The 26,080-nt window shown below is 41.7% G+C and overlaps 1 protein-coding gene across 2 annotated transcripts in view; it reads left to right on the top strand.

The window, feature by feature from the left end:
• NQR (ARP protein (REF)) overlaps positions 1 to 26,080 on the top strand; it is a 148,968-nt gene that overhangs the window by 110,869 nt on the left and 12,019 nt on the right. For both annotated transcript variants that reach the window (XM_087687638.1, XM_087687637.1), the window contains 3 exons: positions 20,723 to 20,851; positions 21,537 to 21,614; positions 21,743 to 21,829. In XM_087687638.1, coding sequence (XP_087543764.1) covers positions 20,723 to 20,851; positions 21,537 to 21,614; positions 21,743 to 21,829 — 294 coding nt within the window. The remainder of the gene's footprint in view (positions 1 to 20,722; positions 20,852 to 21,536; positions 21,615 to 21,742; positions 21,830 to 26,080) is intronic.

The following is a 26,080-nucleotide window of genomic DNA, read 5'->3' as shown; positions in this document are numbered from 1 at the left end:
ATATTGAAGGCATTTCAGATTTTGCTAAGCTGAATAAATACATTTTTGGTCTTGACCCTGCCCTATCATCAGAGGTAGGAGCTCAACAACCAAAAACATTACATGAGACCATACAATTGGCTGAAAGATATTCCTTGAAGTACAAGATAGATGTAAGAAATTTCCAGCAAAGAAGTATGGGCAATAATATTTCCAATCAACCTACGAAGTATGGGCAAGTTTTCAGCCAATCAAGAGACTCTTTTAGGCAAGAAAACAGAGGTTATAACAGTAAAAACAGTTATAACAGCAAAGTGCCAACATTTTCCATTGTTTATGCCTCTAAACAGGGTGGAAATTTTGTACAAAAACAAGTGTAAATTTTCAGAAATGTGGTTGAGCGAAGAGGTACTTTTTCAAGAGCTGAAAATGCTCTTTTACTGCCCTAAAATAGTTCTAACAGCAACTTCCTTCCTCAGGACAAGCTTAGAGAAATGCATGCAAAAGGATTATGCTTCAAATGTGGGGAGAAGTGGTCACAAGATCATAAGCTGAAGTGTAAAGCCAAGAACTCAGAAATCAACATGGTGATCACTCAAGATGTAGAAGTTGAAGATGAAGAAGATCAAGAGGGGACTTTACTGCATGCTGATACATACCCAATGGTTGAAGGGATTCATGAAGAAGAGCATGCCACCAATGAAGAATTTTATGATCCCATGGATGAATTTGCATTTGATCCAGGTGGTACTCATGGTTCTCATGCTTCCTTGTATACCATCTCACATGATGTGTGGACTAGTTGACTAAATCAACTCATTTAATTCCTACCAAGGCTCAATTTACAGCAAAGTAAGTGGTCGAATAGTTCATGGAATATATTTTTAAGCTGCATGGTATGCCATTGAAAATAGTATCCGATCGTGACACTAAATTCATGGGAAGTTTTTGGAGGAGTTTGTTCACTTCTATGGTAACAATTTTGACTCCTAGCACGGCATATCATCCCCAAACCAATGGCCAAACAGAGCGTGTCAATAAATGGTTGGAAGTCTATCTTCGTCATTTTTGCCATGATACTCAAGTTTTGTGGGATCATTGGTCACATTTTGCTGAATTCTGTTATAATAACACTCATCATATGATCATTGGCATGTCGCCATTTGAAGCGCTTTATGGATACAAAGTGCAAATACCTTCAGCCCTTTTTCATGAAGAAGAGCATGCCACCAATGAAGAATTTCATGATCCCATGGATGGATTTGCATTTGATCCAAGTGGTACTCATGGTTCTCATGCTTCCTTGTATATCATCTCATATGATGTGTGGTCCAGTTGACTAAATCAGCTCATTTAATTCCTACCAAGGCTCAATTTACAGCAAAGCAAGTGGTTGAATAGTTCATGGAATATACTTTTAAGCTTCATGGTATGCCATTGAAAATAGTATCCGATCGTGACACTAAATTCATGGAAAGTTTTTGGAGAAGTTTGTTCACTTCTATGGTAACAATTTTGACTCCTAGCACGGCATATCATTCCCAAACCGATGGCCAAACAGAGCGTGTCAATAAATGGTTGGAAGTCTATCTTCGTCATTTTTGCCATGATACTCAAGTTTTGTGGGATCATTGGTCACATCTTGCTGAATTCTGTTATAATAACACTCATCATATGAGCATTGGCATGTCGCCATTTGAAGCGCTTTATGGATACAAAGTGCAAATACCTTTAGTCATTTTTCATGAAGATGTGAATCTACAAGCCAAGGCTGATGTTGAGAAAATGGAAGCTCTTTTACATCAATGCAAGGAAAACATTAAGAAGGCACAAGATGTTATGAAGGCTTATGTTGATGAAAAGAGGAGACCTTTGGAGTTTGAAGAAGGAGATTGGGTATTTTTCAAAGTGCCTAAATCTAGGTATGCTTCTCTTAAAGGTGGTCATAATAAGTTGGCTCATGGTTACTATGGGCCTTATCAAATCCTCAAACGAGTTGCTGAGCTTGTATACAAGCTTGATTTGCCTTCTTCAACTAGGATTCGTTCTACCTTCCATATTTCCCAACTTAAGAAGTATGTGGGTCCAACCATAAAGGTTTTAGAGGAGTTATCTCCCATAGATGAAGATGGTCTTAACATTTATAAGCTTGAAAAGATTCTTGGCAAAAGAGAAAAGGTTTTAAGAAACCATTCACTGCTGGAGTACCTTATTAAATGGCGAGGTTTGCCCATGGAGGAGTCTACTTGGAGACCATCATCATACCTTGATTCTTTTCCATGGCTTTTGCAGGAAACAGAGTAATATCTGAACAGGACAGCTTGCTGTATTAAATTTCTGTCATAAAAATAATTGCTCTACGATCATCAAAATTGGATTATTATGGCATGACTAGATACTAGGGATTGTCCTCTACATTTCTGTATCTCATACATGGTGATTAGACCTTTCTTTTTCAAGTTATGGCCATTCTTGTGCAGCAGCCTGTTTTGGACAGTTTCCAGCAATAAATTCAAATTTCATACTCGTACTTCATTGACATCTGAGATCTTCTTCAACTTGGAGTTTCATTACAGCATGGATTCATCACTTACAAAGCTATCCTTGTAATCTTTTCCAAATTCCAGCTTTGAGGACAAAGCTCTTTTAGGCCGAGATGGCTTGTAATAAAGCATAAATGCCTTAGTCTAGGGTAGGTTAGGGTTAAGTATAAAAGGTGGAGATGTAACATGTGAAGGATCTTTTTGCCATTTTACAAACATTACATGTTTGAGGTCTCAACCTCCCACCATCTAAGAGGGTGAATACTCTTGGCCACCATAGCTTGGGGTGCATACCATGCAGTCACTCGTCATTTGATTCTCACGCAATATTGGTAATATCATATGATGCCTAGCCACCCTGGCTATGGTTTCTTGGCATTTTATGTCTATTTCTTGTATTTTTCAGTTAATGGCCTACTGTGGGAATTAGCTTCTTTACAGAAGGTAGATGGTGTGGGTCCTCTGGTGGTCGGGTAAACAAGGGCTGCCCATGTACCTCGTATAATGAGGTAGCATATGTATGCCATGTGTTTGGGGAGGTGATGGGTATATGGGCTCAGGGCACCTTGAATGCTTTCCATGCCTCCTTGCAATCCTGTCTCAAGAATAGTTGGTAAAACTTGTACTCCAATCTAGATAGAAATGCCCTCTTTTTCCGCCTCACTAGGTGGCAAAAGATCGCACATGTCTAGCTATGTGTATAGGTCCCTTGTGCTTCACCTTGCTTAAGACGAATGCTATTCTGTGGGACATTCTTGCTTGGGGGGGGGGGGGCGGGGGTGGTATGGGTGCATGTGTGGGGAAAATACATAGTAGTTGAGGTGTGAAGTGCTCTTGCAAGCTGTGTTGTAAAATCCTCTAGGGGTATGTGAGGGTGTATCTTGTGCAAGCTCCAATAGAGATGATCCAAGTAAGCACTTGCTGTCAATCTGGTGAAGTGGTATATGGGGAATCTTGGGTGGCTGCTCATTGAAGGGATCACGTCATGTTTATAGGTAATGGTAAACTGTAGGTAGGCGTGGTCAGCTGCTACTGCTAGGGGACGAGGGGACACTCTGAAGGGCTATATGTCAAGGATGAGGGATAAGGGCCCTACGAGATAGTCCCCTATGCTGGCTTCTAGTCTTTGTATGGATCCTCGAGAGGGGGCTCCTCCTATACCTCTAGATGCATGCTTATGTGGAAAGCATGTAAGAGTGTTCGATCCAGGCCATTTAGCCAAGCCATTAAGGATGGGAGGTGGTCACCATAATCTATAGACTCAACTATGTCCTGTGATCTCCCAAGCCCCATCTCCTCTGGTGCTATCTCTCTATACATGAGATCCTCACTCTTGAACATAGTTGCACTCGTACGTAGTATCAACTGGTTCGTACTATACGGTTCATACCGTACCGTACCGTACGAATTCATACAACAAAACAAGCACATTTTTTTGGGTTTTTTTTTTGGGCGTGGTTGTTGTTGGTGGTGGTGGTTTGGATTGTTGACTGTTGTTGTGGTGGTGGTGGTGATTTTGTAGCCTTGATCGATCAACCAAGAAAGGGGATGGAAGCTTGATTGGACTCCTCATACATATTTTGTTATGATTTATCCTAGAGTCAAAGGCCATACATAAGGTATTCAAGCAGCTCCAAACGTTTCTAATTGATGTACCATCATTTTTCACAATATGTTAGTGTCATCAATTAATAAATTCAGCACCATTTGAGAATCATCAAGTAGCTTAATCCTATTGATTTTACCTTTGTTCACAACTCATTTTGCACCACCCAACCCAAAGCATTTGTACACATTGCTAATAAAACTAGGCCAGAGGTTAGCTTGGCCTAATGTACCTTCTGAGAGTACACGAATTAGTGAATGTACCATCGGTAGCTACTTTAGCCTTAGCAATGCCAAACAAAACCATAACAAAATTCATAAATCTTTTACCAAAACCTTTGGTGGTTTGTTTGGTAACTGTTGGTCTCACAGGTCATTTTGGCCTCTTGTAGACGTTAATAAAGCATCTCATGTCATTTCATCTCTCTCTCTCAACCTTCTCTCTCAAGCATACATGCCTCTTATTTGTATGATCATTCATGTTGATGTATCCATTCCTATGTATGTACTTGTAAGTTGTAGCGCATGTTGCGCATGCGGCATATGCCATAGAGGTTTTGGCATGTTACCCTCAAGTATTTATCTTATATACTCCAATAGCATTGCTATTTAGACTTTAAACATTTGTTCTATAATCTATAGTTCAAAATAATGAAGTTAAATTTTTTTTCGTACTAATATCGTACCGTACCTTATAAAATCTTAAGGTACCATTTAGTACCGTATTTTGTCATACCGTACTGGACCGTACTGTACTTTTCGTACCTGACAACTATGCTCTTGAAGAAGGGAACTTGTCTCTGTGTTGTGCAAGCATTGAAGCCCCCCCACCAACAGGACATCTCCAATGCTATAACAATGCATAATGTCCTCACGTAATGGTAGATACGGTGACTCTCTTCCCTACGGTGCATATGGAGAATGTGTTGGGGCAAAGGAGCACACTGCTATGTATATATCACAGGGGCGATCTGGATGTATCCAGATCCACATGAAGCAAGTCTCCTCATCTCTCATAACCTATACCATGTGCTATAGCTCCTTCCTATACAACATATCTACTTCTCCCGACCTTTGGCAAATCTGATAGAATTATGTACAAAAAAATGCACTAGAGACTGTAGGCTGTAGCTGATCTCAAGCAAGGCCTACACATGATCTCAGCTATGATGCAGTCCCTAAGTGCTCCACTGATATGCTTTGGTGGAGAGTCTTTGATAGCTTGTGATAATGGCTCTAATCGGATTGTGGTGCGGCCTCCTCAAACCTGGTCCTTGTAGATGGGTTCATCATGCTCGATGCAGTGAAACGGCTCTATCCAATGTGACTCCATGGTGTGGAATGGTAGGTGTCTAGCAAAGTGCCTTTGTCTTTGCAAGGCTAGTGGTGTCAGTAGGGTCTGATCTTTGAAAAAAGTTTATCATTGCTCTTTGTGTGGGTCCCTATGGGTGAGCTGGTCTCATGTCTCGCAGTAGTGTTGTGTGGTGCCTCTGGAGCTCTAGGAGGAAAAGACCTTAGCGTCTCTGGTCCTTGTACTCCATGACATGACAAAGAGGTCCAAAACCATCATGGAAGAGGTAGTGGTACTGTCCTCATATGTCATAGTATATTGTACATCTACATATGTAACGCGCCTTTGTTGTCCTTGTATGCCATATTATATTGTACATCTACATATGTAACGCTGTCGTGATGTTATGAGGACACTGTGAAAAAGTATGGAATGCATCATCATTCGACTTCTCTATTGATCTAGAGAGTCAATGTGATGTGAGCCATTAGTACTAGTGTGAGTTGCATGGATTATTCGAAAATACTAGATTTTAGGATAATTTTAGTCTATTTTTGATATTATTTATTGTAAAAATCCGAAAAAGTTAGAAAAAGCTTCTAGATTAGGATGGCATGCAAAAAAGCTAGTTGCTTGTTCAGCTAGTTAGGAGATTTTTCATTAAAAAAAGACAGATTGACGAAATCGCCTACGTCGCGATCGCTGTAAACAAGCTGAAAACCGCAGATTGAACTGAAAGAAGAATAAAGAGTGATCTGGGAGATCCATGATCAGTCGTCCTGTGGTTTTACCCCTCTTTCGGAGCCAACGGAGCCATCAGATTCGGGTTCTGGGCAGCAGAGAAAGAACTGATTTTTTTGATCCACGTTTTTGGTCTACAAAGGAGCTCCAGGAGAACTAATTCCTGGAGATTGCTTTTGAGCAGTGCAAAGATTCCAGGTTCTTTCAATACATATTGATTTAATTCATTGTGATTTGTTTTTGTTGTGTTTACCACTTGGGTATTCTCTATCTTCTCTTCCATCTCCTATCTCTACTTCCTTCTACTTCTGATCCCCGGTGGATTTGACCTTTCGACAAAAATCCCTCCGACAGCGTGCCTTTGTCTCAAGCTCTCCGCCGCAAAGCTAGTGAGTCCCAACCTCTCTTGGAATATATATCCATCTACCTGTCTTCATCTATAGCCTATGAGAGGAGGTATGAATCTATTCAATACCAACCCATATGTTGGGGGAGAGATGGGTGTCCATGTATACTGGCCGAATAGTGAATCCATCATTAGAGAGACATAAGAAGTGACTCTAGTAGAACTCCATCCTCGATCCTAGAGGGAGTGCTGGGTGGGTCCATGTCCTCGATGTCTCAGTCCTCAAGATATCAGCTTAGATCACCTGGTCTAGTTCAGATCGCATAAGAGAAGTGTAGGGCAGTCAAGGTTGCAGTCAAAATATGGAAAGCAGTCAACATCCAGGAAATGTAGGCTCATCCAAATACTCATCTGTGAAAACCAATAGGTCTTCTCACCCTTTGCTGCTAGTTGTCTAGATGAAGTTAGCGCCAATCTGGAATATCTATGACATGGGAGATCCCATAATCTGTGCCAAGAGGTCACTGCCCTGAAGAGTGCCTCCGTGACTATAGGTGCTACCCCTAGCTCTACACTCACAATGGGATGTGGGATGGAGGGCTAACTCCTAAACATATGTGCTATCATCATTATTAGCAGCCTTTCCATACTATCCCATCCATGATTATAATCTCTTTTTGTTCCGGTCTGACCAATGAGTGCACTAAGACCCCTGTGGTACAAGTTGCAACCCAATGCCTCTACTCCATATAGTAGTGTAGATGTGACTAGGGCGTCAAACAACCATAGTTTGGTGCAAGGCTCCTGGAACTATATGTGAGCATATTGACTCTTGAGTGCCCCTAGTATTGCATAGCCTCATGCAAACATGCCTTTGATGCCCCTCTAATCGTAAATCATGGGCTAGAGAACATGACTCCCACATAAACATATTTCCTCACATGCTCCACTATGTCTCCTCCAAATGTGAATTCGTGCATAGATCTAGTCACCCATGCTGCTAAAGTATTGAAGACCATTGTTTTGTTCTTTCCAAGGTTTAATGTGAGGCCTCTTTTCCTACAAAAGACGTGCAAAGCATCTAGGTGATGCTGCAATCCCTCTCGTGGCTCCAAAATAAGAACAATGTCATGTGCATACAATAATATTGATATGAACACCCTTGATAGGCTGGCTCCAATTCCTCCTCCTCCATCAATGTAATCAGACACTTCCTCTATGTATAAATCAAACACTGTGGGTAAAAGCAATCATCCTTGTTTCACTTCTATGGTACTGTCCATCCTCTCTAATAGCCCCCTAGATATCCGTACATGACCTATCATTGTCTCATATAATGCGTAGATTCCCCATCGTATACCTTCTGGTATTCCACTATCGTGCAGTCTCTACATAATGTCTGTATGAGGCACTGAATCAAAAAATTTGCAGAAATCTACAAAGCAGCAATAGACCTCGTCTTAAACTTGACCCTCCTCGATAATGGCTCTGAGTGTGAGGATATGGTCCAGTGTGGTATATCAGCATCTCAAACCTATTTGTCCTTGTGCTTATATCTCAACCCACTCATTGAGTTCATGTTCCAATATAGATCCATATATCTCAGCCAAAGTATGACCGATCATGATAGTCATGTAGTTGCTAGGGATCAAAGGATCACCACTCTTAAAGAGTGGAATTATAGTAGTAGAGAGAGAGAGTATATATATATATGTATATATATATTATATTAACGTCTCTAAAAGGCCAATGTGGCCTATGAGACCAAAGCAATACATAAAATGATGGTGTGTTTCTCATCTGGAACGAGAAAAGATGAAAAACATGCCTATAAGACTGAAAAAATGAAATAGTGTCCTATAAAAGGGAAACATGTCAATGATCTAAAAGTGAAAGTAGAAAAAGGAAAACTCTCCATCAATGAGATGTTTGTCGTCTAAGGAGGTGTATCTCTGTATGGCTGAGGCGTCTCGGCATCTGTCTCCTGTGGCGCTCAATGATGGCTTTAGTTTATCTGTGGTGTGGATGTCTAGGCCTTCGTCTAGGTGGACATGGGCGCCTAGACTGGGTAAGTGCCAGTGCTCTATCCAAAGGGACACCTACAGAAGATGAGGTCCAATGATGATGTACTCCTGTAGGCTGTGTGGCAGTAGTAATGGTATCTGCCATACTCTGTCGTGTATCAGTGAAAAAGTCACTGACTGCTCTCTGTCTATGTGAGCCGAGCTGTGGGGGCCTCCTACTCAGTAGAATTGTTGCTTTGCGCCTCTGGAGCTCCAAGAGGAAGAATCCTAAGCATCTCTGATCCTCAAATTGCATGATCCGTCTTAGGGGTCCAAAACCCTCTCGAAATAGACAGTGGTATCTACCTCGTATATCATAATATACAGTGCATCGACAGATGTAGTGTTCCTCTGTCTCTGGCTCTCTGTCGCATAGTGGGCATATGCGTTCCTCTGTCTGTATACCCTCCCATCTGCCTGTCTCAATCCTCAGGTGGTGGGATGAGGTGCGGATTTGGCCAATAACTGTGCGTAGTCCATGAGGCAGTTGTGTGTCCATGTAATTGGGTCGGGTGATGAAACCATCCTCAGATACCTGAAGGAAGTGGGTCTGGTAGTGTGCCATCCTCGTGTCATGGGGGGAGGGGGGTCGGATCCAGGTCTTCTCCGTATCTAACTTCAGTATGTCTGCTCTAATCACATGGTTTAGCTCTGATCGGCTTAGGTCAAGTGTAGGGCAATCCAGGCTATAGTCAAAGGGGGGTAGTCTGTCAATCTGCAGCCCATGTAGACTCATCCATGTACTCATCTGAGCATACCAATAATGTCTGTCACCATCTGCTACTAGTTGTCTAGAAGAGGCCAGGGCTAGCCGTGGGTATCTATCTTGGGGGAGCTCCCATAGTCTATGTATGAAAGTCACTGCCTGGACCAAGGCCTCAGCCACCATGGGTGATGCTCCCAACTTAGCTCTGATAATCTCATGTGGGGTCGCGCTCTTCGCTCGTATCATATGTGAGATCATCATGACCAGTGGTCTTTCCATATGCTCCCATCCGTCATAGTATTCCTTCTCTGGTCCATATAATGCGTCATAGAGAGAGAGAGAGAGAGAGAGAGAGAGAGAGAGAGAGAGAGAGAGAGAGAGAGAGAGAGGTTCTGCTTGAGCTCAATTGCAGCATGCTTAATCCTTATTAACTCATTTCTTGTCTCTTTGTTAGATTGGGGATTCCAATGATGACTTGCTCACATGCATTGAATGCCTGAAAGGCAAGGTCCAATCTCTTCTGGAAGAGGAATATGCAAAATACAAATTGTTGGGCAGAGCTGAAGCTTTACATGATAACAACTATCAAACTCATCAATTTTTTGCTCATCTGCATAAAAAATATGCCTGGGAAAATATTGTGCTTAAAGGATGGCCAAGGTGATATGGTGATTGATCTTGCCTCCATTATTTGGATGACTATTGACTTTTATAGGGCCTTGTTGGGTCCATAGCAACTAAGAACGTGTTTCTTTGAATTTGAAACTTATGAAACGTTTCTTAAAGTACGAAACGTTTCTGAGAGTAAAAAACGTGGACGTTTTTATTTATTTTTATTTTTTTGGTGATTTGGAACCCAAAACATGGTTTTTTTGACAAAAACTATCGGGCAATGTTAAACATGATGATGATGATGTGTAATGACTCGTGAGGGCTCAAGATTTTGGATGAGAGACTCATTTTTTGTGATTTTGTTTAGTTATTGGACTTTGTTAATCTAGTCTATTCTTGTCTTGAGATTTAAATATTATACGACTTTAGTCTCATTTATGAGTTATTTATGATATATTATGATTCATTCTCGATTTTGACATTTTGTCAGTGTGTTTTGAAATGAGAATCATGATGTTGTAACTTGACTCAGTCCATATTATAGATAGACTATTTACATGTTAATTTCAATTTTCTTTGTATGATATGTATGAATCATAATGTTTGAGTTCTAAACCATAGTATAGATTGTCCAAAGACTAACTTTGATATAAGTGACAAGTCAATAATGGATCATGGATATGTAACATATAATGTATTATTCTCAATTGACGTTATTATCACTCAAGCTCAATTAGCCATTCTTTGCTTAAGAGAGAGTTTCATAGAGGTTTGGAACCTCTTTTCCTAGGCAAAACTAATAAAAATCCCTATATAAAAAAACCCATGTTTCTTATTTTACCCCCTCTTGAAAGAAACTTACGAAACACGTTTTTGATGTTTCGTTTCTAAACGTTTCTGACGTTTCTGGCTGCTATGGTTGGGTCCGCAAGAGATTCTTTCCGATATTGTTCTCTCTACTCGAACATATATTTGTGACTTGGTTAATTTTGGATTTGGTTCAACCTATTAGATTTATGCTTTGGAAAAAGAAAGGCAATTGTTTGGAATAGGTATGGATCGCCTAGCAGCATGTGACCACTCAGAAAAGGATAGGGGGTGTAGCTTTGCTAGATGTTAATTTGCATATGGTCACTTTGAGGCTATCCCTGTTGTAGAGTCTATGTATTCAGTGTTATCCTTGGTCAGATATTGCCAAATTCTTCATAGAAAAGACTGGCATCTCTCATGGTAGCACGGTTATTCATGCTTCTTGGTGGCATGTGCTTAATTCTACAAGGCCTATAAAGGTCTCCCAGTCTTTTCTCCTTTCTCATTTGATAGCTTCCTGGCAGAAGATGCTTCATTTTGCAGTTTGGCATCTCTCGGAGATTCGTAAAGAGGAAAATTCATTGCAAGGAGAAATGCTGAATTCCTCACGGTTGTTGGATTGGCCACAAAAAGATTTGTAGCGAGACAAGTTTAATCGGATGGCTAGGTTGGGGTTGAAGACAGTCCGTGATGGTGTTTCGTGGGCAGCCCTGTTTTTATTCCTTTAGGGGTATTTGTTAGTACTTTAGGGTGCCTCATGGATACAGGGACATTTGGTCGTCCATACAAGACAGTCTTTAGAGGTTCTTTCCTTTGCATGCGTTACAACCATTGGATCCTTGGTATGGGTCATGGGGAAAGTGATGTTGGGAATAAAGGGCCATCGTGCCTTTTATATGTGCACGGGTGTAAACACACCCTTAGCACATTGTACTTTCATACATATATCTATCTAAAACCTAAAGTGGTACTCTCGCCATTGTACCAAAAAACGTGTTCACTCTCTACTCTGCACACTCGCACTCTCTCTATCTCTCTCACTGAGCGTAAGGTCTGTCTACCTCTATCTCCTTGCCTAATCGATTCCTTCAAATTGCTATGAGAGCGTAAGGTGCTGAGCGTGTTGAGCATGATCGTCAATCAGGCTGAGGCAGTCGTGAGCTCGAGAAAGTAGAAAGGCCGTGGAGAGAGTGCACTTGGGCCCTAGCGTGGAGTGACGGGCGACAACTAGTCGAGCAGGTTTGCAGTATTGCAGTGTGACGGAACCAGTGGCCAAGGATAGACTTGATGGGGCGCACAACGTGCGACGGTGATGAAACTAGCAGGCGAGCGCGCGACGGGGAGGCCTGACGGGTCAACGGATCCGTCATTCGAAACATTTTTTTTTCAAAAAAATCTTTTTCTCAAACTCCTTCCTCTAACCAGGGTTCGCGTGTGCAAGCATAAAAACATCAAATTTGTGCAAATTTTGGCCCAGAAAGTTGGGGCTTTTCCAGACTAAGCATTGTTCGTGAAAAATTGAGGCATTTGCATCGGAATTGTAGACATTGTGCGCATTTGAATTGGGGATTTCACCAAAATTGTTGAAATTTTACTCATCTGAGTGAAATTTCTCAACATTTAGCCCAGAAATTTGGAGCTTCTTCCAGATTTGGGAAATTTGATGTAGGACAAGCAAATTTGTCTCAGAAATTGCAGGAATTTGTGACATTTTGTCCCCGACATTTGGGGCTTTTCATGTACATGCACAAATTGGGCTGAAATTAACCCAATTTCTTGACATTGAGGCCTATTGGACCCCGTGCAATTTGGGACTTTTGCAAATTGGGCAAAATTTGTGCAGCATTTGGTCATTTTATGTACATGCAGGTTGAATTCGGCGCAATTTGGACATCAACACTTGGTGAAATTTGGGGGTTTTGCTGAAATTGCTTTATTTTCGCAAAATTGGACAGCCCTATGCATGACAGAGGAAATGCAGATGTGTGTTTGACGCTCTTGAGCACAAAATTTTGGGGCTTTTGACCGTTCGTGTCAAATTTTATGCCCATGGGTACACGTACAACAATTTCAGCTGAAATTTTTGGGATTTCTCATGTAATGTGATGCACATGCCCTTTGGAACAGCTGTAATTAGTTGGATAATGCTGTAGCACTTGGTTTGGTGCTTCTGAAAACTGAATTACAGATCTGAAATCTGTACTTCTGCGTGGTCATTTATTGCTGATTCGTACTTGTTTGTACCTTGGTCACTTGGGTGACAATTTGGGCTTGCATTTACTGGTTTTTTGGTCACTTTTGAGCTGAAAACCATGGCTGGCAGTAATGAAAGCAGTAATTTGATGCATATAAAGAAGCTTGAAGGCGCACATAATTTTTGCAGTGTGGCAAAAACAGTGCTACAATATCCTGTTACAAAAGAAGCAGGCAAAGCCGATCAAAACTAAAGGGGCAAAGCCTGCGGACATGGATCATGACGATTGGGATGAGTTTAATGAGCTTGCACGCTCAACCATAGAGCTATCGATTTCTGATGCCTTGCTCTTTAACATTGAAGGTTTGGATTCTGCATATGCTATATGGACTAGACTGGAAGAACTGTATGCACAAAAGAGCATTGCAAGTAAAGTGTATTGGCTGAAAAAGCTTATGGATTTGCGTATAAAAGAAGGTACAACAATGTCTACTCACTTGAGTGAGTTTAACTCCATTTTCAGCCAGCTGGTTGCCTTGAAGTTCATGATTGATGAGGAATTTAAGGCTACTTTCTTGCTTTGCACTCTACCAGAGAGTTTGGATACATTCACGACCGCTATGAGCAAATCTAATGTGATCCTTTTGTATGCTGATGTAGAGAGTGCTCTACTTATGGAAGAGATGAATCGGAAGAACAATGCATCGAGTAAGTCTTCCAGCGCTTTGCATACTAGGGGCAGATCACAACAAAAGGGCAAATATGATGGCAAGGGACGTAGTAAATCACGTGGCAAAGATGTTGAATGCCATCATTGTGGCAAGAAGGGTCACTTTAAACGTGATTGCTACAAGTGGAAGAAAGAGAAAGGAAAATGCAAGAAGATAGATGATTGCAAGGAAGAGAAGAAGGACAGTCAGCCTAAGAAAAGCAGTGTAAAAATTGAAGAGGTGAATGTAGTCACTCATGATAGTGACAGTTGGAGTGATGCACTCTTTGTCTCTTCACATTTTGGTGCACATGCTCTACTTGTAGATATAGATGATGACATGCATACTTGGATTCTTGATTTAGGTGCTTCCTTTCATGTCACCCCCTCATCGTGAGTGGTTTTCCGCATATACAGGGGGTCGACATGGTGTTGTCCATCTTGGGGATAACTATGCATGTGAGATTGCAGGTATTGGCAGTGTACAGTTACAGTTTCAGCATGGCTCTATCTTTACAGTTCAGCATGTACGGCATGTACCTCAGCTCAAGAAGAGCTTGATCAGCACAGGGCAGCTAGATGATGATGGTTTTTATACCACCTTTGGTGATGGAAAATGAAAGATCTGTAAGGGGTCTAGGGTTATTGCCAGAGGTTGCAAGAGTGATATGTTGTATCCACTTCATGTATCTAGTGTGCGTGACCATGTTGTTGCCGTGACCGAGCAGCCAAGTGTTTCTTTGTGGCATGGCCGGTTGGGACACATGAGTCAAACAGAAATGAAAGTGCTTTCTCGTTTGGGTTACTTGCCTTCTCTTCGTTATGCTGATTTTGAGCACTGTGATCATTGTATTTATGGCAAACATGCACAGACATCTCACAAAAAGTCTCTTTCTTTGAAATCTTCTCCTCTAGAGTTAGTACATTCGGATGTATGTCAAATGCCAAGATTATCTTTAGGGGGAAAGAAATATTTTGTCACCTTTGTCGATGATACTATACGGAAAGTATGGGTTTACCCTATTCGTAGCAAGGATGAAGTGCTTGACAAGTTTAAAAAATTCTTGGCGTTGGTTGAAAACCAGACAGATAAGACACTTAAGTGTCTTTGCTCTGACAATATTGGGGAATGTGTGTCCAAAGCCTTTCAGGCATTTTTTGATAGCAAAGGGATAAAGAGGGAGCTCACTGCCCCTCATAATCCACCCCAAAATGGAGTTGCAGAGCGTATGAATCGGACCATACAGGATAAGGTCGGTATGATGTTGTCTCATGCTGCATTACCCCATGGTTTTTGGGTAGAGGCTATTATGACAGCCGTTCACTTGATTAATCGGTCACCAAACAGGTCTTTGGGAGGGGGAGTTTCCCAAGAAGCGTGGTTGGGCAAGCCACCTTCATATGCTCAGTTGAAAGTGTTTGCCTGTGAGGCTTTTGTGCACATTCGTAAAGAAAAATGCAGCAAACTTGAGCCAAAGTCCTGTAAATGCATTTTCCTAGGATATGGTGACGAGGGTGAAATGGGGTATAAATTGTGGGATCCCGGGAAAATGAAAATAGTATGCAGCAATGACATTATCTTCCGGGAAGATCACATGCAGAAACAACCCGAAAAGACTGAGGAGGTCCGTAGGGTTGTATTCTGGGAAGAAATACCTTTTGGACAGAAAAATGTGCCCGCTGTACAGCAGCAAATACCTGCTGTAAATGAACCTGTAAATGTAGGAAATGATTCTGGAAATGATCAGCCAGCTATTGCCCATGAAAATGAGCCATTACATGTGCAGGAACAGCTAGGACAACAAGCTGTTAATGCTGATTTGTTCGCTGAAATGCCAGGACAGCATGCTGAAAATGGGAATTTGCAGGAACATCCAGCAAACAATGACCATTGGGTTAGGAGATCGTCTAGGGCTACTAGAAAACCTGACAGATTTGTTCCTAGTGCAATTAATGTGGCTGAGTATGTCATGTTGACAGATTGGTGAACCGTCTTGCTTCAAGGAAGCGATGGACAAACATGACAGCAAGAAATGGTATAAAACCATGCTGTCAAAAATGGAATCTCTTGACAAAAATGGCACTTGGGACTTGGTGCAATTGCCTAAAGGGCAGAAAACCCTCCATACAAATGGGTTTACAAAATGAAGGTCACTTGTGGTTCCTCACCAAAGTACAAAGGAAGATTGGTTGCAAAGGGGTACAAGCAGGAGCATGGAATTGACTTTGATGAGATTTTGTCAAGATGACTACATTAAGAACCATTTTGGGCTTGGTTGCAGTTGAGGATATGGAGCTTATACAGATGGATGTAAAGACTGCTTTTTTACATGGTGTTCTGCATGAAGACATATATATGCAGCAGCCTGAAGGGTTTGTTGAACAAGCGAAAGAACAAATGGTATGTAAACTCAAAAGGAGTTTGTATGGGCTGAAACAAGCACCAAGAGAATGGTATCATAAGTTTGATACATTCATGCAGTCCCAAGGCTTTCATAGAAGTCAAGTGGATCACTGCTTGTACACCAAGAAGGCAGCAGATGGCAGCCTGATTATCTTGGTTTTGTATGTTGATGACATGCTGATTGCTGGCAAGAATACTCATGCCTTGGATTCATTGAAGCAAAGTCTTCATGGCAGCTTTGACATGAAGGATCTGGGTGATGCAAATCACATTCTTTGGCATGCGAATACTCAGAGATAGATCTAAGGGTTGACTCTATCTATCTCAGCAGGAGTATATTTCCAAAGTTTTGCAGTGTTTCAATATGGAGGGGGGGAAAACAATTGGGGTTCCATTGCCTCCATATGTGAAACTCAGTGCAGAGGACAGCCCTACATCTGATGATGAGAATGTTGAAATGGCCAAGATACCATATGCTTCAGCTGTTGGCAGTTTGATGTATGCTATGGTTGCTACACGTCCTGACATTGCTTTTGCAGTGGGAGTGGTTAGCAGATACATGGCAACCCCTGGCAAGAAGCATTGGGATGCAATGAAAGGTATTATGAGATACCTCAAAGGCACAAAGGAGTTGTGTATCTGCTTTGGAAAGCAGAAGACATTTGTTGTTGGCTTTAGGGATGCAGCCTATGCTGGTCATGCGGATTGCAGGAAGTCCACTTCTGGGTATGTGTTTACTTTCATAGGAGGAGCGGTCTCTTGGATCTCTAGGCTACAAAAGTGTGTTGCATTGTCTACTACAGAGGTAGAGTATGTAGCTAGCACTGAGGCATGCAAGGAGGCTTTATGGCTTTCACGTCTGGTGGGAGAGCTTGGCATCACAGAGTTACCTGTTTTCCATTGTGATAGTCGAGTGCTATCATGGTAGCATGAAATCCTGTCTTTCATGCAAAGACAAAGCATACAGGTGAAGTATCACTTCATTAGAGATGTACTTGATAGCAAGAGCATTGAACTTGTCAAAGTGCATACAGATGATAATCTTGTAGACCTTCTCACGAAGGGTCTTCCAGCAGAGCGGTTTGCTCATTGCTGACAGATGATGGGAGTTGGATAGATATTTTTATTTCAGCTTTGTACATACCTAGACTTCGCTGATTCTTTTCTCCTCTTAAGGCACATTGCCTTTAGGTGGGAGGTTGTTGAGAAGAAAGGGCCATCGTGCCTTTTATATGTGCACGGGTGTGAACACACCATTAGCACATTGTACTTTCATACATATATCTGTCTAAAACCTAAAGTGGTACTCTTGTCATTGTACCGAAAAACGTGTTCACTCTCTACTCTGCACACTCGCACTCTCTCTGTCTCTCTCACTGACCGTGAGGTCTGTCTACCTCTATCTCCGTGCCTAATCGATTCCTTCAAGTGAATAAGTTATGGCATCTTAGGGACAGCAAAAAGGAGTGGCGGGAAAGATTTATCTAGCTTTGGAAGTCTAAGGTCCCGTATTAGGGAAAAGTGTTCATGTGGAGGCTGCTCATTTGGGGGTCTTGCAATGGGAGAAGTGCTCTGTGCCCGAAAGATCTTTGCAGGGCGGTGTGTTTTTTGCACTACATGTGATGAGACATTGCTTCATCTCTTTGTCTCTTGCCCTGTTGCACGACAAATCTGGAATTTCATTTCCCGTGTGTGGTCCTTGGTGACTCAGTACCGCCTATCAGTTCGTTCATGGATTATGGGAAATATGTCCTCTATGCCCTCTTTGAGTTTAGATTGTTCTTGCCTATTCCATTTCCTTAGATGGACAAGCCTATGGCATATATGGGGTACTCGCAATGCCTTTATTTTTGATTCAGCATCGGGCATCCATGGGCATGTAGCCCGTGTGTGTGGAATAGTGTTATGGCAAATCTCCTCTATGGTGTCAGGGGACCTGGTTCTTCTGGATATTGCTGCTCCCTGGCTGGCGATTGTTCACTCCACTCCAGCTGTTCCTTCTGTGTGATCTATTAGGATTGTTCATGTGATAGGTTGTTCTGAGAGCCTGCAGGCCTCATGTAAATATTAGTTACAGAGAGAATGAGAGAGACAGAGTATGCTGACCTGATGATCTGATGTAATAGAAAGTAAGAGATACAGAGAGAATGTTGACCTGATGGTCTGATGTAAATATTCACTACCTAATTCAGTTATCTTCACGAAAAAAAAGAGAGGTTCTGCACAAGTTCACACAAAACTCATATTGAACAGAAGAAAAAGGATGTTACAACCTAGTTGCAACTTGCCACAGAAAAAGCTTAGCAAGACCTTAGCACATTTCAAACTATACAATGACTGATGCTCACTTCACACACACACGCACGCACGCACACACACACACACACACACACACCAACCAACAACACCTTCCACCCCCCAAATGCTGCAAAAGCATTCTTTTCTACTAATAGGGACTAGTCAGGTGGGCGAATGCTTTGCTCTAGGATAGCCACCTAGGATTACCTGCTTTTGTAGCCTTGTCATGACTTTAGAAAGTAGATACCCTTCTTGGATTTGTTGAAGCTTGGGCATCCTCAATAAGCAAAAGGAAAAGGCCCTATTTCCACACTTTCCTTTTGGCTTCTATAACATTGCTAGAGCTAATCCGTAGCACTGTTGTAGCTACGCTCTGGCCATGTGACAGGTCACCTGGCACTAAAGGGCTCACTGTTCCCAGTGAGCATTACCAAAATGACCAGCTGGAAAAAAATGAATATATACACTGTACAGTCCAGCAAGGTATCGCTTCTGTGAAGTCCTTATTGCACTCCTTGCTTCTGAAGGTGAGGCTGACTTACATGTGGATAAGGTCTCCCATGTAAAACTGTGTCGCCAGTATGCACTATTGCAGAGATCAAGAATCACCCTGTCAATAGACTGGGCAAGGTGAGTGTTCTTGATATTTCTAGCTGTGGGAAAATTGTCGAATAGTAGGAGGGGTGAGGTGTGGTATGCAGGGGCAGGTGTGGAGTGGCACTTGCAAGGAGCTCAGTGTGTGGCAAAGATGGAAATGCTGTTGCCAAAAAAAGATGAAGAGGCTGAAGAAGTGAGAAGCTCAGTATTTTCAATCTGCTGACTTCATGTTGTGGAAGAAGGACGAACTGACTTGATGTAGTGCAAGGTCAAGGGGGGAACCCAAGATCCAACCAAGGGTGGCTTTGGGTGGAGGAAACTAGAGCAAGGGTAAAAGTAGATGGGGCTTGGGGAAGCTCAGAAGAGAGAGGGACTAGAGCCAGCTGCAGGAAACTAGAGCAAGGGTAAAAGTAGATGGGGCTTGGGGAAGCTCAGAAGAGAGAGGGACTAGAGCCAGCTGCAGGTTCATTGTGGATGTTGCTGAAGACAACACTCCAAGAGGGTGCTGCTATAGGGAGGCATGAGTTACTATGGTCATTGGTGAAGAGGGAATGGAAAGTGGACGAACCATGACTGCAAGGGGTGAGGTGGCTTCTGAGGCTGTGTCAAAGATGAAATGACTGCTAAAGAGGAATGATAATGGTCCACTGGTTGTTGTTGAAGTGATCCTAGCACGTATACAATGGCAGTCATCAGTACCAGCAATCCTAGGATGTAAGCGCTTATGCAGTCACCCTAGTAGTGAAGCAATCATAGAAGGATCTGACAAAGAAGTGTAGAGCGAGCTCCGAAGAGATACGTCAAGAATCTTGGTGAGTGAAAGCTGGTGGAGCTATACATTTGACGCGCATTCTACTAAACATTGCCTAAGCCTATCCCAAATTGCCCACAAAGAAAAGCAAAGCGCTTTCTTGCATGTATGCTTACTTTTTTCATGGAAAATTGTCGAATAGTAGGAGGGGTGAGGTGTGGTATGCAGGGGCAGGTGTGGAGTGGCACTTGCAAGGAGCTCAGTGTGTGGCAAAGATGGAAATGCTGTTGCCAAAAAAAGATGAAGAGGCTGAAGAAGTGAGAAGCTCAGTATTTTCAATCTACTGACTTCATGTTGCTGAAGAAGGAAGAACTGACTTGATGTAGAGCCAGGTCAAGGGGGGGACCCAAGATCCAACCAAGGGTGGCTTTGGGTGGAGGAAACTAGAGCAAGGGTAAAAGTAGATGGGGCTTGGGAAAGCTCAGAAGAGAGAGTGACTAGAGCCAGCTGCAGGTTCATTGTGGATGTTGCTGAAGACAACACCCCAAGAGGGTGCTGCTATAGGGAGGCATGAGTTACTATGGTCATTGGTGAAGAGGGAATGGAAAGTGCACGAACCATGACTACAAGGGGTGAGGTGGCTTCTGAGGCTGTGTCAAAGATGAAATGACTACTAAAGAGGAAATGATAATGGCCCACTGGTTGTTGTTGAAGTGATCCTAGCACGTATACAATGGCAGTCATCAGTACCAGCAATCCTAGGATGTAAGCGCTTATGCAGTCACCCTAGTAGTGAAGCAATCATAGAAGGATCTGACAAAGAAGGGTAGAGCGAGCTCCGAAGAGATACGTCAAGAATCTTGGCGAGTGAAAGCTGGTGGAGCTATACATTTGATGTGCATTCTAGAAAACATTACCTAAGCCTATCCCAAATTTCCCACAAAGAAAAGCAAGGCACTTTCGTGCATGTATGCTTACTTTTTTCATGTTGGAACAAGGGCTATAGATGGCCTTTCTTTTTCATTCTTATTAGTTTTTTCATGTGTACTAAGATTGGTTGATCTCATTTGTAGGTCCTGAAGGAGGAGTTCCCTAAAGGCATTGATCTTGTATATGAAAGTGTTGGTGGGGAGATGTTTCAAACATGCTTAAATGCTCTTGGGACGTTTGGCCGCTTGGTTATCATTGGAATGGTCTCTCAGGTATATTCTCTTTTTGTGGTTTATTGCCATGACAAGGATTAAATATCATGCAAATGTTATAATCATTTAGCTGGTGAATCAGAGACTAAAATGAGTTGGGATTCAAAGTATTTTTGGAGCAAAGGCTCTTCATTGTTTAGTTGGTGTTTTGCCCACAGTAAGCACTCTGGTAGTCCTGCCCATTCTTCCTGCCCTCCATGTGCTCATCCTACAAGTGTGTTTCTTTGTAGATTATGGATATGAAAAGTCTTGAGGCTCTTATTAGCATGTCTTTCAAGATACATGCGACCAAGATTCCATCTTTCTATGTGCCAAGCGTTTCTTGACTTGAAGAAACTGGAGATTGATTCTCATAAATAACCACCTTTCAAATTTATATGAGCTGAAGATCCTGATTTCCTGAAGAAGCTAATGCTGTCAAGAGACATGTATGGAATAGTATCTGGTTTCAATTGCTAATTGTTTGAAGAAAACGTAAGACATTCTAAAAGACTACGTTTTATTGTAGCAGTGCATTTCTGCCTTAAGTTTTCTTACCATAAACCTGTACTGTGTTCTTTACATCAAGTAGTTTTTGCATAAATGTTATATTTCATTCTTCCTTGTCTGATGAAGATTCTGAACGACCCCTTTAGTTGTCCTCAACTAAGATATAAGTTCTGGGCATGCGTATTTTTGTTTTCAGTATACAGCAGGAGAAACTTGGGAGCGTTCTGTTCACCCTGCTATCTGCGAGAAGCTGCTTATGAAGTCTCAGTCACTTGTAAGCATTCTCTCATTTACTGGCCATGAATATGTAGGTCAACTCTTGCTAATTGTGCATTAGTGGCTGGGAGAAAGATTAAAGAAAGAATGCAAGCAAGTGACATTTAAGTTGGTAAACTCTTGCAGGTTGGATTTTTCCTGAATCATCATGCTAGTAAATGGCGTGCATCTGTCCAAATGTTGTATAATCTGTACAGCGAAGGAAAGCTGAAGGTAAGTTGGTGCCTTTTACATTGTTTGTACCTTACTCAGATTCCCATTGTTGTAATTTAAAATGTAGCTGTGAGAGAGTCTTTCAAGGAGTTCATTGCAGAAGGAAAATCATCTTAAAGTAAATGAGATCAACCTGTAGAAATCAAGAGACATTAAGGCAGCCGCTATAACAAAGTGAGTACCATGTACTGTGAGAGATCAGGCACACATAAGTCCATTAACTTTCATGTGCTACTATGTTTACTCTAGATGGCCTGGCTAGGTTTAAGTTGATGCCACTGTTGACTGCACATATCAATGGGAATGTGACCCTTTGTTGATGGTTTCTTTCCTCTGGAAACAACCTGAACGATGTATGGTGGTTACAAATCATTCTGTTCTTGCTATGTCGATGCACTGTAAGTATAGATCTTACAAGATTTTGAACAAAAAAAATTAAGTAAAAACTGGAAGTGATTATAGCTACATTTAGTTGAGAGAACAACCTATATGAAGTAGTTGCGAGACATTTGATAGAATCAAGTTGAGGGGCTCACTGAAAGGGAATTTATTCAAGCCCAAGCTTTTTAGGCTTTGTAGAAGTTTAGCTGCAATCGACCTGAGTGTGTTGCCTTCACTTTCATATAACACAAAGTCTATCCAAATAGTATACACAATCATCAAACAAACATGCCAGCATGTACAGAAGATGTTATGGGGACGTTAATTATTTTTGGAACTCTCCTTTGGTGGGTCTTGCACTTGCATGACACAGGCAAATCCATCAGCTGCTAAGGATTTCTGAAGTAACAATGAATTAATGGGTAAGTTCGTGTGTTAAATTTAATGATTTAATAGAAAGGCCAACAAAAACAGGGAAAACAGAACAACACAACAACACAACAAAAGGTATGAAAATGCAGCTATGTGGCTGCCACCAGCAGATGGAACACCTCCAGTGCTGATTTGTGAGCTGATCGTGCTGCCTTTTGAAGCACCTTCTACAACACCAAGCATTAATTAAGGGTCAAAGGTTTATGTAAGTACCCTAGCCAATATATTTAGCCCCTAGTTTCATACTTGCATATCCCAGCACTCAATCTAGCTCTTTAGTATTTTGCTTTGTGGACTCGCAAAACTCAGTGTGTGTAATATTGATACTGTTGTATACCGACAATACTGTACTCATTGTATGCCATTTGTAGAAATAGAGATCTCATAATGAATCCTGGAAAAATAAAGCCATGGTATTCAGCACTTCAGCAGTAAGGGTGGCCTGATATATGTATTAGTTCACATTTGGGGGAGATGTACCAGAGAATGTGAGAAAATATGTATTCTTGGGAGTCATTTTCTTTGGCCTGAGATTTTCACTGAGGTCGGCAGCCAAGGCCTAGATGGCATGAGGCTATGCAGCACTAGGGCCCTTGAGAGTGAGTGTGCTCACATGCAATTTCAAGGACCTTGCACCAAACTATGGTTGTTTGATACTCTAGTCACACATACTTTGTTGTATAGAGCTGAGATTTGGGGTTCAGCTATACCACAGATGATTGAGCCTGTTCCTTGACCAAACTTGCCCAAAGAGAAACCAGTATGATGGTTGGGATTGCATAGAGATGCCATTGACAATGATGATATCACACATGATCAAGAGTAAGCCCTCCACTCCACACCCTATCATCAAAGCAAAGTTAGGGGTAGACCTATGGTTGTGGAGGCACTCTTTAGAGTAGTGACTTTCTTACATAGGATATGGGAACTTGCATGCCATAGATATCCCAGACTGGCATTGGCCTCTTCCATAGGCAGGTGAGAGGGAACACTGGTACTCATAGATGGCAAACTCGGATGAGGTCCCACCCTCTGACTATAGCTTGGATTGTTGTACACTCCATAGGAGCACTACATATGTGGATATACACTGCACTATGACATATGGGGAGATATCATTGCCTCTTCTATGAGGGCTTCACACCTCTCTGCCATGTCATGGAGTCTAAGGACCAAAGATGTCTAGGGCTTTTCTAGTTGGAGCTCCAAAGGTGCCACACAACATTGCTATGACAAAAGAGACCAACTCGCCTTGAGGGACCTAGGCAAAGAGCGGTGACAAATTTATTCTACAGATCAGATTCCACAAGCACTAGTAGTTCAATAGACATAGATTTATGCTAGACTACATCTGCCCCATGTCTTGGAGTCGTGCTAGACCACCTATTCGACGATTGAGGGGTCCATACTATAGTTAGATTAGAGCCATCATTGTCAGGCACAAGAGACTCACCCATCAATACTTAAATAGAGTAGCCTTGGACCATATCATAGTTGGGATTGTGTTCTGAACTTGAGATTTAGAGAGGAGCTACTGAAGCTAGATATCTTGTTCATGCAATTTTTAGAGTTAGAGATGTTTAGATATTACCCTTATATGAGGATGTATTTCTCTCTCTCTTCCATGACGAGATGACATTGGACACAGATGTATTTTGATTTTGTCTCATATACCACATTGGCTGTTTGTAAATGCTAATCTCTCTCTCTCTCTCTCTCTCTCTCTCTCTCTCCCCCAATCTACAGTGGTTCTCTCTCTTTGTAAAGGGTAATCATATCAATTATCAAAAACACAAATATAAGCAAACTATATGGCAAACAATTTAAGAATCACCATTGGACTATATGACCGACAATGAGACCGAAGAAACTGCAGCATACCAAGAAAGCAAATCATCCTTTGGAAGAATGTCTACAAGTCGAATGGTTGGAAATCACCAATGTGGAATCCTTCTCAAACATCAATGTGATTGTGCATTCTAGAATCGGACTCCCTTTGGATTCAAAGGTGGAAAAGGTTGCAACACATGGAGAGAAGCTGAGATGGCCATTGGTTTCCCATAGTTGACGATAGCCCCAAGGGACACGAAGATTTGTTGAATTGACTTGAAAGACATGACAATTGGTCACATGGGCAAAAGGGCATCTGCAACCCTAATCAGCCCCAACCACACCATTCTGTTCAACATGGACCTCTCCAATTGTTTGCCCTCCCACAAGACTTGCAAGCCTCCAGTAGCGAGTAATTCAACTTGCAAAGAATTAGCCTGTTCACAATTTGTAGGGGGATGCCAAGAAGACTTCACAAATACCATTCTCCAAGAATGGGAAAAATGAGTCAAGAATTTTGAGAAATACCTTAACATAGAAAGTCAAACACAATCGTACGGCAATAGCACAAGCTGATAAAAGAACATAATTAGGGTTATGGCAACTCAGAGACAATAAATACAGTGAATAAGAAACTAAATGAATCTGAATAGAATACAATGCTCATGTAGCAAACACACTATGTAGTGAAGGAATACTGACCCGTGAACTCCCATGTCTAGAGGTCCGGGGTAGAGAATATGAGTTGGAGAGCGTATTGTACTCCGATAGATCCCGAAATTGCAGCAAGGTAGCCTTTGTCAATGTTTGGCACATTGTCACAAGGGACACAGGGGACGCAGGCCCAGAATGCAAGGATCCCATCCCAAAATGTAGGACCCATCTCCAATGTGTCTCGGAAAGGGTGCCTTTCTATGTAGTGGTCCATCACAAGGAGATGCATCCCGAGATGGGGGGGCAGATGTGTGGAATGGGATGCAAGGGAAGCCACATGTCATAGGGTTTGTACTATTCATATTGTTTCTTGTAGTCTTCAATTCACTAGTTTTATTGTCTCTTAGCTTATATTGTTTCTTGTGGTCTTCATTCTGAGGACTTGTTATTTAGTGGTTACCATTGGAATTTAGTGTTTATGTCACATGGCATTTATGATTCCTTAGTTTTAACTTTTACTACATTTCTTAGTTTGTACTATTTCTTGAAATCCTCAATCAAAGTAATAATTATTTAGTGTTTACTGTTGGACTTTAGTCTTTAAGTCATACAACATTTCTCAGTCACCATTTGGCATTGATAATTATTGCTTCTACTCTCCAATTTGAGTATTCATTATTCATTTATGTTTCAACTTTTATGGCTCATGTATTGTTTTAAACTTTTATGGGATTATTTTAGAAGGTTTTTGAGTTAAGCTATTGTATTTGTTCTTTATAGAGTATTTCAATTATGTTTAGAAAACGTATAATTTTTAGGTTCCCATTTCTGTTCTGGTCCCCGTCCCCCATCCTGTCCCTGGTGATTATGGTTTGGCAGTAGCAAACACAGCAGTAGGCAGTTGGATCAGTGTTATATAGGGAGAGGAGAGAGAAAATCTACAAATGCAGCAGC

This window comes from Lygodium microphyllum, chromosome 11 (genome assembly GCF_053477565.2).
Source record: "Lygodium microphyllum isolate KBCC chromosome 11, Lygodium_microphyllum_v1.1.10, whole genome shotgun sequence".
Taxonomy (NCBI): domain Eukaryota; kingdom Viridiplantae; phylum Streptophyta; class Polypodiopsida; order Schizaeales; family Lygodiaceae; genus Lygodium; species Lygodium microphyllum.
This window is presented reverse-complemented; position numbering and strand designations above follow the sequence as displayed.